General features: G+C 40.8%; 1 protein-coding gene across 7 annotated transcripts in view; it reads left to right on the top strand.

Annotated features, from left to right (window-relative positions):
• The window catches only part of Dtnb (dystrobrevin beta), a 200107-nt gene that overhangs the window by 58320 nt on the left and 127949 nt on the right, over positions 1-13838 (top strand). For all 7 annotated transcript variants that reach the window (XM_013119858.3, XM_013119859.3, XM_021232445.2 and 4 more), the window contains 2 exons: positions 6049-6154; positions 8421-8587. In XM_013119858.3, coding sequence (XP_012975312.1) covers positions 6049-6154; positions 8421-8587 — 273 coding nt within the window. The remainder of the gene's footprint in view (positions 1-6048; positions 6155-8420; positions 8588-13838) is intronic.

Genomic DNA, 13838 nt, shown 5'->3' with positions numbered 1-13838 from the left:
GGACATTGAATAAAATTTGGCAAGAATTACCTGGTGTGGGCACATGCATATTTGTGTTATACTGTACACATCTTAAGGGATTTCATGGTCTCACTCAACAGCCCTTCAACTGGGTCATTTCTGTAGATGAGTGTGTTGTTTTATTGACCTACAGACATATCTTCACATGTTATCTCTGGTGTTGAACTATGACATATGACCAGTAGCATCGTAGTTTCAGTTGGGTAGGCAGTGGTTGTGATAGGTTGTCATTTCCTACATTTGTGAGAACTTGGCCAGGACTGTTCATGTTGACACTGCCACGGAGCTAGATCCACTTTTGGTACTGTACATGTTATCATTTTCAGTGTTCTCAAAAATATATACTGTGACCTAGTGTTAACAAGTTACTGTAAACATGGGAAGATATGAACACAGAACAGAGGAGAATAAATTGGATAATTATTGCATTTATTTTGCAAAGCAACTATTAGGTATTTACAGTCTCCTGTTTTAAAGAGGATATCTATAAAAGGATGAAGCTAGATTATACTATTTCTTATTACCAAACATTGGTGATGTCTCAGGGTTTCTAGTGCTTTAATGAAAGACCATAACCAAAAAGCAAACTGGGGAGGAAAGGGTTTATGTGGTTTAACACTTCCACATTGCTGTTTATAACTGAAGACAGTCAGGACAGGCACTCAAACAGGGCAGGAGCTTGGGGGCAGAAGCTGATGCAGAAACCATGGAAGGGTGCTGCTTACTGCCTTGCTTCCCATGGCTTGCTCCACCTGCTCTCTTATAGACCCCAGAACCACTGACCCAGAGATGGGATGGGCACTCTCCCATTGATCACTAGTAAGAAATTGCCTTACAGCCTGATTTCATGGAGACATTTTCTCAATTAAGTTTCCCTCCTTTCAAACAACTGTCTAGTGAGTGTCAAGTTGACATAAAACTAGTCAGGCTAGGTGATAACCAAAAAGTGCAAAATAATTTCTTGTCACATCAAGCAGTACATTTGAAGGTAGTGAAAACTACTGAATCCTTCTGAGTAGATGAAAGAAATTTCTCTTCATTAAGTGCTGGGTGACTACTCACATGTGATGAGGAATTGCGGTTAATTAAGCCATTGAGTTAGTTTAATTGGCTAAGTATTTTTCTTAGAGATAGAAAAATGTATATAATTATGTACCTTAGAAGTGCTCTTCCAAGTGCATCTTAGATCAGATGAAATAGAGTGTATAAAATGGGTTTTATTATGAATGAGCCATAGTAATGAGACCTGTCTCACTACCATTAATTAGACCAAGCAAAATTACAGAGACCTAGCGTGAAGTTTTGTTCTAGTTGGGTCTGCCGAGGAGAATGTCTTATTAAATGAATCCTTAGAAATGACAGGTGGCTCCCCAATTTTCTCTATTGAATCTTGTTAGTGCCTAGTGCTTGCTGCCTGAATACTATCTGCAAAGTCCCCTGTTCAGTTATCAATAACTGGGAAAACATAGCTGCATTTGCCATGCATACCTGCCTGGGGCTGTGGGCAAGATGGAAGGCTCCAGCTTGGGTTCTCTGGTGTTTGCTGGTAGCACAGTCTAGCAGACATCATCCTAGACTTTGGGTGTTACGCCTATCTTGCTGCTTTGTAGTTTTCTAGGCTTTATGGAAAGCAGGAGATTTTGTTACTGAGGACCTTGGCTTGCTGGTCCCTTAGTGGTCATCTAAAGAAGGCCACTGCAAGTTTAATGTTAAGTCATTTTCTGAACTACAGCTCTAAGATGGAGAAATGGCAAATGCAAGCATGAAGCTCCTGAGTTTGATCCTCAGAACTCATGTAAAAAGAGCTGGGTTTGATTGTAGTGTGCTTGGGATCCCAGCACCGGGAGGCAGAGAGACAGGAGGAACCCCTGGTCTCCTTGGATAGCTAATCTAGCTGAATATGATGAGCTTTAGCTGCAAAGAGAGATGTTGTCTCAAAATATCTCTACTTCTTTGGAAAACAAAATAAAAAACCTTTACGAATTCCTTTGTGCCCTCTGATAAGGTTCCTAATGTGCCCTCCTGGCCCCCTGCCACCCTACCCTTAGACTGTCTCTTCCACATGCATTCCTGGTGCAGACCCTGCCAGCAAGCCATGTCTGCTCCCCAGAGGCCCTTGCCAGTCAGTGTCCTGCTTGGTCTCTGCCAACTTGATATGCATTTCTCTTGTTTTGAGTAACCTGCATTCGGGTGAGTGAAATTAACCAAGGTTCTAGTCTTTGTGTGTTTGTTAGCTTCCAAGGAAGTACAAATCTCCCTGACTGCATCTCCCCTTCAACAAAAACCTCTGATTTCATATCCGAGTTAAGATACCACTTTTACCCTGCACTCCTACACATGTTTCATATAGCTCAGGGGTACCCAGAGGGAGCAACGTTGGTCTCCAACTTTGTATCTCCAGTGATAAACACCGTGCCTGGAAAATGAGCTGTACTTACCAAATGTTTAATTAATGACAAAGTCATGTATAAACGAGAAAATTAGTAATTTTGGTTTGAGTCCTGACAGATTAAAATTTATGGTTGTGTTTGCACCCTTGTTTTTATCCATATTACTCCATTAGTTTCTCAAATGAAATAATTATTACAATGTGGCACATATAGCATTTCAGGCTTTTAAAAGCATTTTTATGATACTTCTTGTATCTGTGATAAAAATATCTCTAATCTCTACAGTTCTGTCTTTACAGAATACTCTTTTTTTTTTTTCTCCTGCTTTTGTTTTGTTTTGTAGTATTGAAGATTGAACCCAGGGCCTCATGCACTCTACTATTGAGCTGTGGGATAATATTAGCTCTTGTACACTGTAAAGATTTGCTACTCATCTTGGTTTAATAAAACACTGATTGGCCCATAGGCAGGCAGGAAGTACAGGGAGGGCTACCAGAGTTGGAGAATTCTGGGAAGAGGCAGCCAGATGACACAGAGGAAGCAAGATGAGAATGGCTTACTGAGAAAAGGTACCAAGCCATGTGGCTAATCGTAGATAAGAATTACGGGTTAATTTAAGTTGTATGAGCTTGTTAGTAAGAAGCCCGAGCAGTAGATCATTTTATAACTAATATAAGCCTCTGTGTGTTTATTTGGAACTGAACGGCTGAAGGAAGGGGCAGGACAGAATCTTCCGTCTACAGCTTTCAAATTGTTCTGAATGCTTCAAGTCTAAATCTGTGATGGACAAACTCAGTGTCCAGTGGTAATAGAAGGCTGCCTTTTAGCGTTGGTTCTACAACTCAAGTTGATGTATGCTTTCTCTTGCCAGATAAAATCTGCCTGCAACTCTATGTAGTTATAAATGCTAGTGTGCAGTTAGTTTTAAAATGTTTTGGGGGCCATTGAAGAGGCTCAGGGCCACCTTAGCCTGACAACCTGAGTTCAGTCCCCAGAATCCACGTAAGAGGTGGAAGGAGAACTGATCTCACAGACCTTCCCTCTGTTCTTGCATATATGGTAATAATAAATAAATACAGTTGTAATGTTTTCATCCAAAAGCTCATAAAAATGCCATTTTGGGACTAAATATAAAAAATTTCTTAAGTTATAAAGTCAGTGGGTAAGAAATGTTTACATATTGAACAAAAGAAAATACAAAGTACTTATTAGAATGATGTTGGAATTGCAGCAATGAGAATCTATTACTAAATCATTTCACTTGTTATGTTAAGTGCTGTTTTAGTGAGGCTAGATTTCTGAGGAAGCAGGGATGTGAAAATGAAATAGAAAGTAATTGTTAATATCAAGGATTAGACTAACAAGTGATGATGAAGAGAAATTCATTTTTAGGAAAAAGAATATGAGATTGCATTCAGCAATGGAGACAGCCAGTGTTTCCCAGAGAGAATTGTAAATGTGTTGTTTCTACTTAGTGTATCAGACAGCTGTGAAGTGATTAAAAAACGAAGACCTCGTATAAACATAATAAAAAGTTGAGTGAAAATGTTGTATGTAGCGAAACACTTAATAAAATGTTGAGTGTTGTGGGGTCTGGAGAGATGACTCAGCAGTTAAGAGCACTGGCTGCTCTTCCAGAGGACCCGGGTTCAATTCCCATCATCCACATGGAAGCTCACAACTGTCTTTTATCTCCAGTCCCAGGGCACCTGACAACCTCACATAGACACATATGCAGGCAAAACACCAATGTACATAAAGTAAAATAAACTGTTATTTGTATTTGCCTCATACTGCTACATAACTTGAAAGAGGAGGACACTCTTAGTATCCCCTTCAGGTAATTGTGGCTGCGTCTGGAAAGCCCCATTGTACTCTCAGAGAGAACAAGACCGAAGACACGGATATTCTAAATAGGATGAAGATGATTTTGCCCTGTAGAGTCCCTGAAAATACTTGCTTAAGCACCTCTCAGGGGTGTCCTGGCCATGCTTTGAGGGCCACTTTCTGACCCTTGAGAGGCAAAACAAGCCCAGAACTGTTAAGTGTGCTGCTCCTCATCGCGGGCCTGGCGTGAGGCAGAGCAGAGCACTGTGACTGCATTCTTGAGCCTACATTCCTCTGGCTTTTCGGGAACTTTTAGGACCTGGGTGAAACTGGAGATTGAACTGTGTGTATCTATGAGGGTCTGCTAGATGTCAACAATACACATCTGGCCTTGACAATTAAAAATAAGGCGACACAAAACTTCTAGGAAAATAGCATTACTATTATGAGCGGGTTTGTAAAAATGTTATAGTTAGCAAGTATATGAAGATACAGAAATTGTAAGCATTAAATTTGCAATAGAGATAAGATAAATTTTAAGTTGGTCCTACCTAGGATTCAGGGATTAAACTGAAGCTGCCAAGCATGTCTGGTAAGTAGCTTTACCAACTGAGCCATTTAGATACCACCCTCGTCTGGTAACAGGGTCTTTCTGTATAGACCAGGCTGGCCATGATCTCCCCGTGTCTGGGATTGCAGATATGCATCACAGTGACTGCCGCAGTTAACTGACCCCCCCCCCCCCCGCCGCCACGTTGGGGGCCTTTTGCTTTTCAGTGTTGTTTGCTCCTTCCTCCCAGATTCTACCAAGGTGTCAGAAACAGAGGCAGGCTTATGCTCGTAGAGATGCATTTTTCAATAGAAGTAGTGTGTGTATATTAAAATGTGTGTAGTCGTGAGTATGATAATGTAAACTATTTTGCTGTAAAGTCTTACATGCAGTTCATTTCTGTTTGCTTGGGAGAATCTTAATCCAGAAGTTTAAAGACACGTGCATATAACATGAATAAAATAACCCCAGAGACAGATATTGGGGTTCAAGCTTCAAGCTGAAGGTCAGAAAAACAAAGCAACCAAGCCAGTAGATCTTAACCTCTACCTCAGACCAAAATGGATGCTCCTGTCCCCACAAATCCTCAGAGTACAATGCAGACTGTACTGCCCTCCCACCAAGCCTCAGACTGCAGTCTGCTTCTCAGACTCACTCAGACTGCTATGCTCTCCTTAATGTGTCTGGAGACTAATTCTCACATGAGCCCCTTGACTGCTTCTTCCTTTTATTCCTCTCAAATCCTGGGATTAAAGGTGTAGGATCCCAGCCGGGCGGTGGTGGCGCACGCCTTTAATCCCAGCACTCGGGAGGCAGAGGCTGGCAGATCTCTGTGAGTTTGAGGCCAGCCTGGTCTAGAGAGCAAGTTCCTGGACAGGCTCCAAAACAATACAGAGAAACCCTGTTTCAAAAAAACCAAAAAAAAAAAAGGTGTAGGATCCCAAGTGCTGAGATCACCTTTGTGTGAGTTGTTTCTCTTTTAGACTGGATCAATTTTGTGTAGTTCAGTATGGCCTTGAACTCACAGAGATTCGTCTGTCCCTGTCTCCCAAGTCCTGGGACTAAAGGTGTATACCACCATTGCCTGGCCTCAATGGCTATCTAATATGGCTTCTGGGATTAAAGGTGTGTATCACTACTCCTTGGCTTGTGGCTGTGGCTAGCTTTGCATTTTGATCTCTAGTGGCTTTATTAACTCATAAATAATATATCCTTTCACTTGCAAGATATCAAGTGTATTTGTTTTTCTTCTCTTCACAGAAGAAGATAATGCTGAATATGTTTTTAGACACTATGATGGCCGATCCTCCTCCCCAGTGCCTTGTCTGGCTACCTCTCATGCATAGGCTTGCCCACGTGGAGAATGGTGAGCACAGCTTGACCCTTCCTCGCTTAGGTTGTAGGGAGGAGGAAACTGCAGCTATTATTGTGAAAATTGAAATTGACATTTGCTGGCAGACAATCATTTGAAGTTGTGGCTTTTGTTTTTAGAAGAATATTTATTTCAGCACAAAAGCAGGACTCTTGTAACTCTTGTAACTCACATAGGATTCTGAGAAATAATGAAACTTGGTTGGTATGGACACTTTTTTTTTTTTTTTTTCAGCCCAAGGTTGCTTACATTTATCTGATGTGGTCAAGAACCCCCCCCCATTTTAACTTATCAGAATTGCAGTTTTAGAGAATTGGAGCTCTGCAATATTAGCCACCAAAACTCTAGTTGATTTTGAGTCATTAAAACATGGTCAAGATAAAATTTAGTTCTGGTCTTCCTATCCCCTCCCCTTTTCTGTCTGTCCGTCCGTCCGTCCTGAGACCTGCTTTTCTCCACTGCCCTCCCACCAGGCTAGGGTTCCAGATTTGTTCAACCACACCCAGCTTTTCTGTAGGTGCTGGGATCTGAACTCAGGTCCTTATCCTTGTGGGGCAGGGGCTTTCCTCCCCAAGCCATCTCCCCAGGCCCTTCTTCGTCATCTTACCTCGAATGTTCCCTTGAGACCCTTCCTAGTAGTATCATTTCCCGGTGAAGTGGAGGCTTTCACTCTGAATCCAACTGATGCTAACTTCTTAGGACCCTCTTAGCGTTCCTCCGCATTTAGGTTGTGAGAACGTGCTCAAGGGGAGGCTGCCACTTTCCCATGCAGCCTCCCTCCTCTCTCTGTACTCCGCAGGATGGAACGAGGCAGAGCCGAGAGGCTTTTGGTGTCTATCCAGCGTTTTTCGTGTTTTAAACATCTATGCTACCTTTTGATCAAGTTTGGTTACCACAAGCATCTTAGTTTCTGGATTATTTTTCTGAAGGACTAGACTCCTAAAGTGGCTAAATTCCTAAGTAAGATAGATTTTCTAAATAGTCGTGTTAGTAGTTAAGTTGTTAAGCTGTTCCTGTCTTTTATAGTGATGCTTTTATATCCTTAAGTGTTTTAATCGTTTCATGTTTAGTTAATTTCTATAAACTATCTTGTATCTACTATGAGGGGTAGAAAGACCCTTATTTGTCATGATGTGCTATTAGCCAGAGGAGTATTTTACTATTACTTTGTATGGAATGTGTTGCCTATTGATCATGTTCTTTCTTGTTTGTTTGTCTTTTGCTTTTGTTTTCTGAGGCAGGGTTTCTCTGTGTGGCTTTAGAGCCTGTCCTGGCCCTTGCTCTGAAGATCAGGCTGGCCTCAAACTCACAGAGATCTTCCTGCTTCTGCCTCCCAAGCCCTGGGACTAAAGGCATGCACCACTGCCTGTTAATCATGTTCTTATAAGATTAGTGATATTTCTTCTTAGAGACAGAGAAATGGTGTAGAATCATTGAAATATCTAGTAATAAAACCATTTGTCTATAATATTGACATTTGTCTATATATCTACAAATCCTAAAATTATGATTTGTCCAGCTTGGGGCAGAGGGCTTGTTTGGTTTGTGTCCTTCCTAGGTGTTGGAAATCAACCTGTAATCTCTGTACTTGAGAGAGAGATACAAAAAAAAAATGTCATCATTGACTATATATTGTGTTCATAGCCAACCTGGAAGACATGACCCCATTTAAGAAACAAAACAAAGGAACAAGCCAAACAAATAAAGGGACATAGCTTTATTTTTTTAAGCTGAAATCATAGTTTTCATATTGGTTTATAAATCCAGATGTGTACAAAGAAGAAGGCAACTGGTGTCCGTTGCACTTAACAAAAGCGACACTTTCAGCAGCCTCTGAGTCTGTAGCGACAGACCCATTCACTTGTTGGTCTGCCTGGGCTGGCTCTCACTGCCCCTTCTGCTCACCCTCCCACTGTGTGAGCACGGGCTCTTCACATGCTCAGAGGAGAGTAGAAGAAAGTCACAAAGACATATGTTCTGCCAAAGTTGCCAGAGTAAATTTGATAATTCCTATTAATATCCGGTGGCATTTAATATTAGCCTAAAACTTTCACAGACACTGACCCACTGATGTTGGAGCTGTGCTAGCTGACGGCTTTACTTCTGAGCACACACTATTGCGAGCACTTCTGTTACGTCTTACAAATATGACGTCAGAGGTCAGACAGTTTAGAGTTTGTGGTTCTGTCTCCACCGTGTGTTACGTTAGATTTTGTTTTCTTCAGTGTTGATTCTGCTCTCTCTTCTTTCTGCTCGCCAGTCTTCCATCCTGTGGAGTGCTCCTACTGTCACTGCGAGAGCATGATGGGCTTCCGATACCGATGCCAGCAGTGCCACAATTATCAGCTCTGCCAGAACTGCTTTTGGCGTGGCCACGCCAGTGGCACTCACAGTAACCAGCACCAGATGAAGGAGCATTCCTCTTGGGTAACTACCTGCGCGTCTCTGACTGTGTCCTCTCCACTGTTTACTCAGCTCGTGTGTAACAGGAACCGTACTTGATCGAGGGTCCTGCAGGCGCCCTGCCCAATAAGAACGTGGTGTCATGACCTCTTGATGTCAGCATGGATGCTGGGCTTGCAGTCGTGTTATTCCTCACAGGGTTTTAAAAGCAGACTTTTAAAGTGTTCTGGGAGGCACCAGTGTTAAATGTATTTAAAATGGTTCTTTGCAAAGTAAAAAAGCAAATTTCTTCTGATTTGAAAAATTATACAAAGGGGATCTCCCTAGTGTTTATTCCCTTGAGCCTTCAGTTGGGTTTAAAGCCCTTTTTTCTTCAAGGTGGTTTTCTTTGCAGGTTGATTGTGTTTATATGCTGCAGAAAAAGCGGCATGTAGTACAGGAGTTATATATGTGTATCTTTTAGGTTGGGGAAAGACTGTATTTGATAACCATTGCCACATTGCTATTCTTACCTTCAAAGTAGCTTTCAAATAGTACTTAGGTGGTGGCCAACCACAGTGGTGTACACCCTTAACCCCATTGCTGAGTGGTCAGAAGCAGACGGAGCTCTGTGAGTTACAGCATACTCTACATAGTGAGACCCTGTCTTGAAACACACTAAATAAAATCAGGTAAGACAAACAAAACTCAACATTTGGGTTGGGATTGAAATCTGCTCTTCCTGGAGTGTTTATAAATAGTGTAATATGAATCTCAGAAAGTATTTTTCTTTACATCTTTTGATTTATTTCTATTTTTTGTTGGCTGCTTGCTTTACTGAACGGTAGAAGACCATGCAGGTCCTGAAGTATGGTTCGAGACCTAAGGGTCTCACCCCAGTACCTACTAGACTGCAGAGATGAAAAGACCTTAATAACTGAGTTTCCTCACCCATTTATTTTTCCTAGAATTCAAAGAAAAATTAAATAAACCAACACCAGGAAATAGTCAAAGAAAGGAAAGACCAAGTGTCAACCCGTCTGCACACTTGACTGTACTGTCAGAACCTGTGATGGTGTGTTAGGAACACACGTGTATTGGATTGAGTATCAGTTAGAGCTAACTACAAACTTTGTTTCAATGAACATCCTATTGTTCAGCTGTGCATTCCAGTACTATGTTTTGGTTTAATGTCAGTTTTTGAATCTTTCTTTTTAAAGTGGAAATCCCCCTAACATTTTTTAATTATTATTAAATAAAGCTAACTTGTTTGTCTTTTTTTTTCCTTTTCTCTATGTGAAGCACTATAGCCCACTGTGCTAATTGGTTGGTCAATGTGTTCCCTGTAGTTCTTAGTTTAGTCCCCTGCCGGAACCGAGACAGGTTCTGCTCAATTACTTTTCATGGTGATTTGGTTTGCTGGTGTGCTTCTGGTACCCAGTTCATAACCTTTTCAAAAGTAAGCAGTTTGCATTTATTTAAAGATCAGTAACTAAGTACCGCTTTATGGTTTGCAAAAGAGCTTTTCATGTACGCTTGAATTTTTGTTCTTTGAATTATAGCATACATACAGAAAAAGTACAAGCCAGGCATGGTGTTTTATGCCTGGAATAACAGTACTTGGAAGAGTGAGGCAGGAGGATTACTATGAGTTCAGGCCAGCCTATGTTAAGGCCTTATCCTCCAAAACCAACCAAACAAGGTACAGAATCCACAAGTGAATTCTTATTTAATCTTTTCAATACTGTGAAGATTTTCTTTCTAAATACTTCTCATTTTTTATTCATTCTTTCTGCCTTATGAATTCCTTTATTTTTTTTTTATAGAAACTTAAGTTTTTTTTTTTTTCTTTTTTTGATCTTTTGAGACAGGGTTTCTCTGTGGCTTTGGAGCCTGTCCTGGAACTAGCTCTTGTAGACCAGGCTGGTCTTGAACTCACAGAGATCTGCCTACCTCTGCCCGACGAGTGCTGGGACTAAAGGTGTGCACCACCACCACCTGGCTATAGGTGTTAAGAGAAGCTTTTTCTTTGCTAGCTGCTTTGGTTTATCCCCCGCCAGTCGCCTGGGCTCTGCCGCGCCAGCCTGGTTCTAGATCCGCATGAGTCCCAAATAAACACACAGGAGGCTATATTCATTATGAAGCTGTTGGCCTTGTTTGTCTCTTACTGGCTAGCTCTGCTTTAAGTAATTACCCCATAATTGTTAATCTAAGTAAGTCTCTTACCGGAGAATAGTTCCAGGCTTCCTACCCCCAATGGCGTTACATGTTGACTCTCCTGTGTTTCTCCTACCCAGAATCCTCCTGGATTCCTAGCCCCACCTATCTAGATTCCTATTGGCCAGACAGTGCTTTATTAGCATAAGACTTCCCCAACATCTCCTCCTTTCTGTTTAAACAAAAAGAAAGGTCTTAACTTTAACACAGTCAAATTGTATATAACAGAACAGTTATCAAATAAGAACATAGTTACAATATTTTAGCAAGATTTAAAGAAAATATCATCCATACCAGCCTTATGAGTTCAAAGTTCTATATGTAACTTATCTTTTATCATAACTAAGGAAAACTATAACTATCTGTCTTCAACTCCATCAAAGACCACAGAAGGATAATATATAAACACTAGGATTGACAGAGACATCTTACTGCCTGGACAGTCACCCGAAGTTCCTCTGTAACGTTGGGGTATCCATCTTCAGCCCATAGGCCACAATGTGTCTGGAACACTTCTCAGCAAAGCAAGAAATTTCAAACTGTCCATCTGCATTGGCAGTCTGTCAGTCATTTTTCTTTGTCCTGCAGAAAGTCTCGTAGACTCTTCATCAAGCAGGAACCCTGTAAGACTGAGTTCAGTAGTCACTTTCCTGTGAGTCCTGCATGTCCAGATGATACAACAACAGTCAAGAAGTACAGGCAAGGGCAGTTCTTGCCCAAATGGCTAATCTTGCCATGTTGAAAGCAAACTCCATAACAAGTTTCTTCAATGCCCATCTTCCTCTCAGATGTAATTGGTGCTGCCAGGAGCAGACATTTCTCATTGTCAAGAAAAGCCCTAAACCATTTTAAATGCCATTTTCTGAAGGTCTTTGAGAGGTTTGAAGACTGTTTATCTCAAATATTTTTCTGTATATCTAGAAAATCTAACTTACCTAACTATAAATTCTGACTATTATAAGTAACTATTTATAATCTGTATTTAATTACGCATTACATTTTAAAAGATCAGTATAAGCACAATACTTAATCAAGAGGAGAAATATACATATCACAAAATTTGACCTTGAATTTGTATCAATAAATGAAAAACAATACCCATACCATAATTCCCCTTTTTACCATTAAAAGGAGATTGGTTGTGATCATTAACCAATTATAAACAATCCCATTTAAATGAAAACAAAGATTTATAAACAAGATGGGAATTGGGACGTCGCTCATTCCAAACTGCTTCCTGCTGGAAGGGGGCGCTGTTCATACCATGGGGATCATGACAAAACTCAGAAACCTGTATAAGTCCATATTTTCGGGGTCTGTAAAGCTGCATCATCTTAGCTGTTTCGATTGTTGGAACACCTGGTCCACTGCTTCCGGGGGTCTTGGTTCGTCAAACCACAGAAGCCTGGAAGGAATCCTTAGCTTTTCATTTTCTGTAGAAACATAAATAAAAACTCCTTTTCCGAGTAACATATCCTTATGCTTAAATTTTGAAGTCAAGGTATTTTCAAAAGATATAAGTTGTATTAATTTAGCAGCATTTATAATCAAGTGTACTTTAGTAGCAGTTCCTTCCTGAGCAAGCAAAAAACTGAAAAACACAATAGCGTACAGTAAGTATCCAGACTCTCTGTGTATTTTCCATCTTTACGTGGCTTATTTATTTATCTATTATTACTTTATTTCTTTCACTTTTATTTATTTTTCTCTGAGACAGGGTTTCTCTTTTGAAATCTGTCTGCCTCTGCCTCTGGAGCAATCCTACCGGCGTGTGCCACCACAACGCCGGCTTTTGTATTTATTTACCACTTTGTCGTTTCAGTTTCTCTCTCAATCTCACATATATTTTAAAACACACTGTAAACCTTCAGAAGTTTTTCTTTATCCAAGTCTGACTTTACTGTAAATCTTTATGTTTTTCTGGCCACGTGTCTTATCTGTAAAACCTCGGCTGTTTTAAACTGCCGTTTCAAGGTGGCGGGCGTAAGCGTGACTCCAGCTTACCGCCTCAGTCCATGCTGACCTCCAGCAAAAGCTGCCACTTCCAGCTGTACGCACACACCTTTCAATCATTAGCAGAGTCTCTTAAAAGAACCTTGCTGTTTTTTGTTTTTTGTTTTTTTTTTTCTTTTTATGCCGAGTCAGGAAGACTCCGGTAAGCCAGCCACGTGAATCTCGGCTTGTCGCTAGCAAAACAGAGCACACCTGAGAAAAATGCTGCTACCAATAATTTGTGCTTCTCTCTGTTCTTCTGTTTCTAAAATTCCTTTAAAGCTTTTGCCATTCTGCGTGGAAATTCAATCCCACTCCTGATCACCATTATGTTAAGAGAAGCTTTTTCTTTGCTAGCTGCTTCGGTTTATCCCCCGCCAGTCGCCTGGGCTCTGCCGCGCCAGCCTGGTTCTAGATCCGCATGAGTCCCAAATAAACACACAGGAGGCTATATTCATTATGAAGCTGTTGGCCTTGTTTGTCTCTTACTGGCTAGCTCTGCTTTAAGTAATTACCCCATAATTGTTAATCTAAGTAAGTCTCTTACCGGAGAATAGTTCCAGGCTTCCTACCCCCAATGGCGTTACATGTTGACTCTCCTATGTTTCTCCTACCCAGAATCCTCCTGGATTCCTAGCCCCACCTATCTAGATTCCTATTGGCCAGACAGTGCTTTATTAGCATAAGACTTCCCCAACATATAGGCACTTAAGTTTTCAAAAATTTAGTGTTAACAACTTACATAAATTTTGAGTCTGATGCCATAAATAGATCAGTTCTGAATTTTGATGGGTTGCGTGCCTGGGAGTGGTGTGTGTCCTGGAAGTTAGTACATGTGTCTATATGGTCTTACTGGTTTGTTTGATTGTTTGTTTATTTGTTTTTTCAAGACAGGCTTTCTCTGTGTAGCTTGTTCTCAAAATTAAGAGTATGTATAGCAATCAGGTCCTTTGAAGAGGATATTGGCTAATTTTGAGGTTGGATAAAGGAATTTCCTTTTAACAAAAAAGATGCATAATTATTTTTTTCGATGTAAATGAGATTGAACATAGGGCCTTCCTTATACATGCAAGACAAGGGCTCTACT

The sequence above is a fragment of the Mesocricetus auratus genome, unplaced genomic scaffold (assembly GCF_017639785.1).
Source record: "Mesocricetus auratus isolate SY011 unplaced genomic scaffold, BCM_Maur_2.0 Super-Scaffold_100024, whole genome shotgun sequence".
Taxonomy (NCBI): Eukaryota; Metazoa; Chordata; class Mammalia; order Rodentia; family Cricetidae; genus Mesocricetus; species Mesocricetus auratus.
This window is presented reverse-complemented; position numbering and strand designations above follow the sequence as displayed.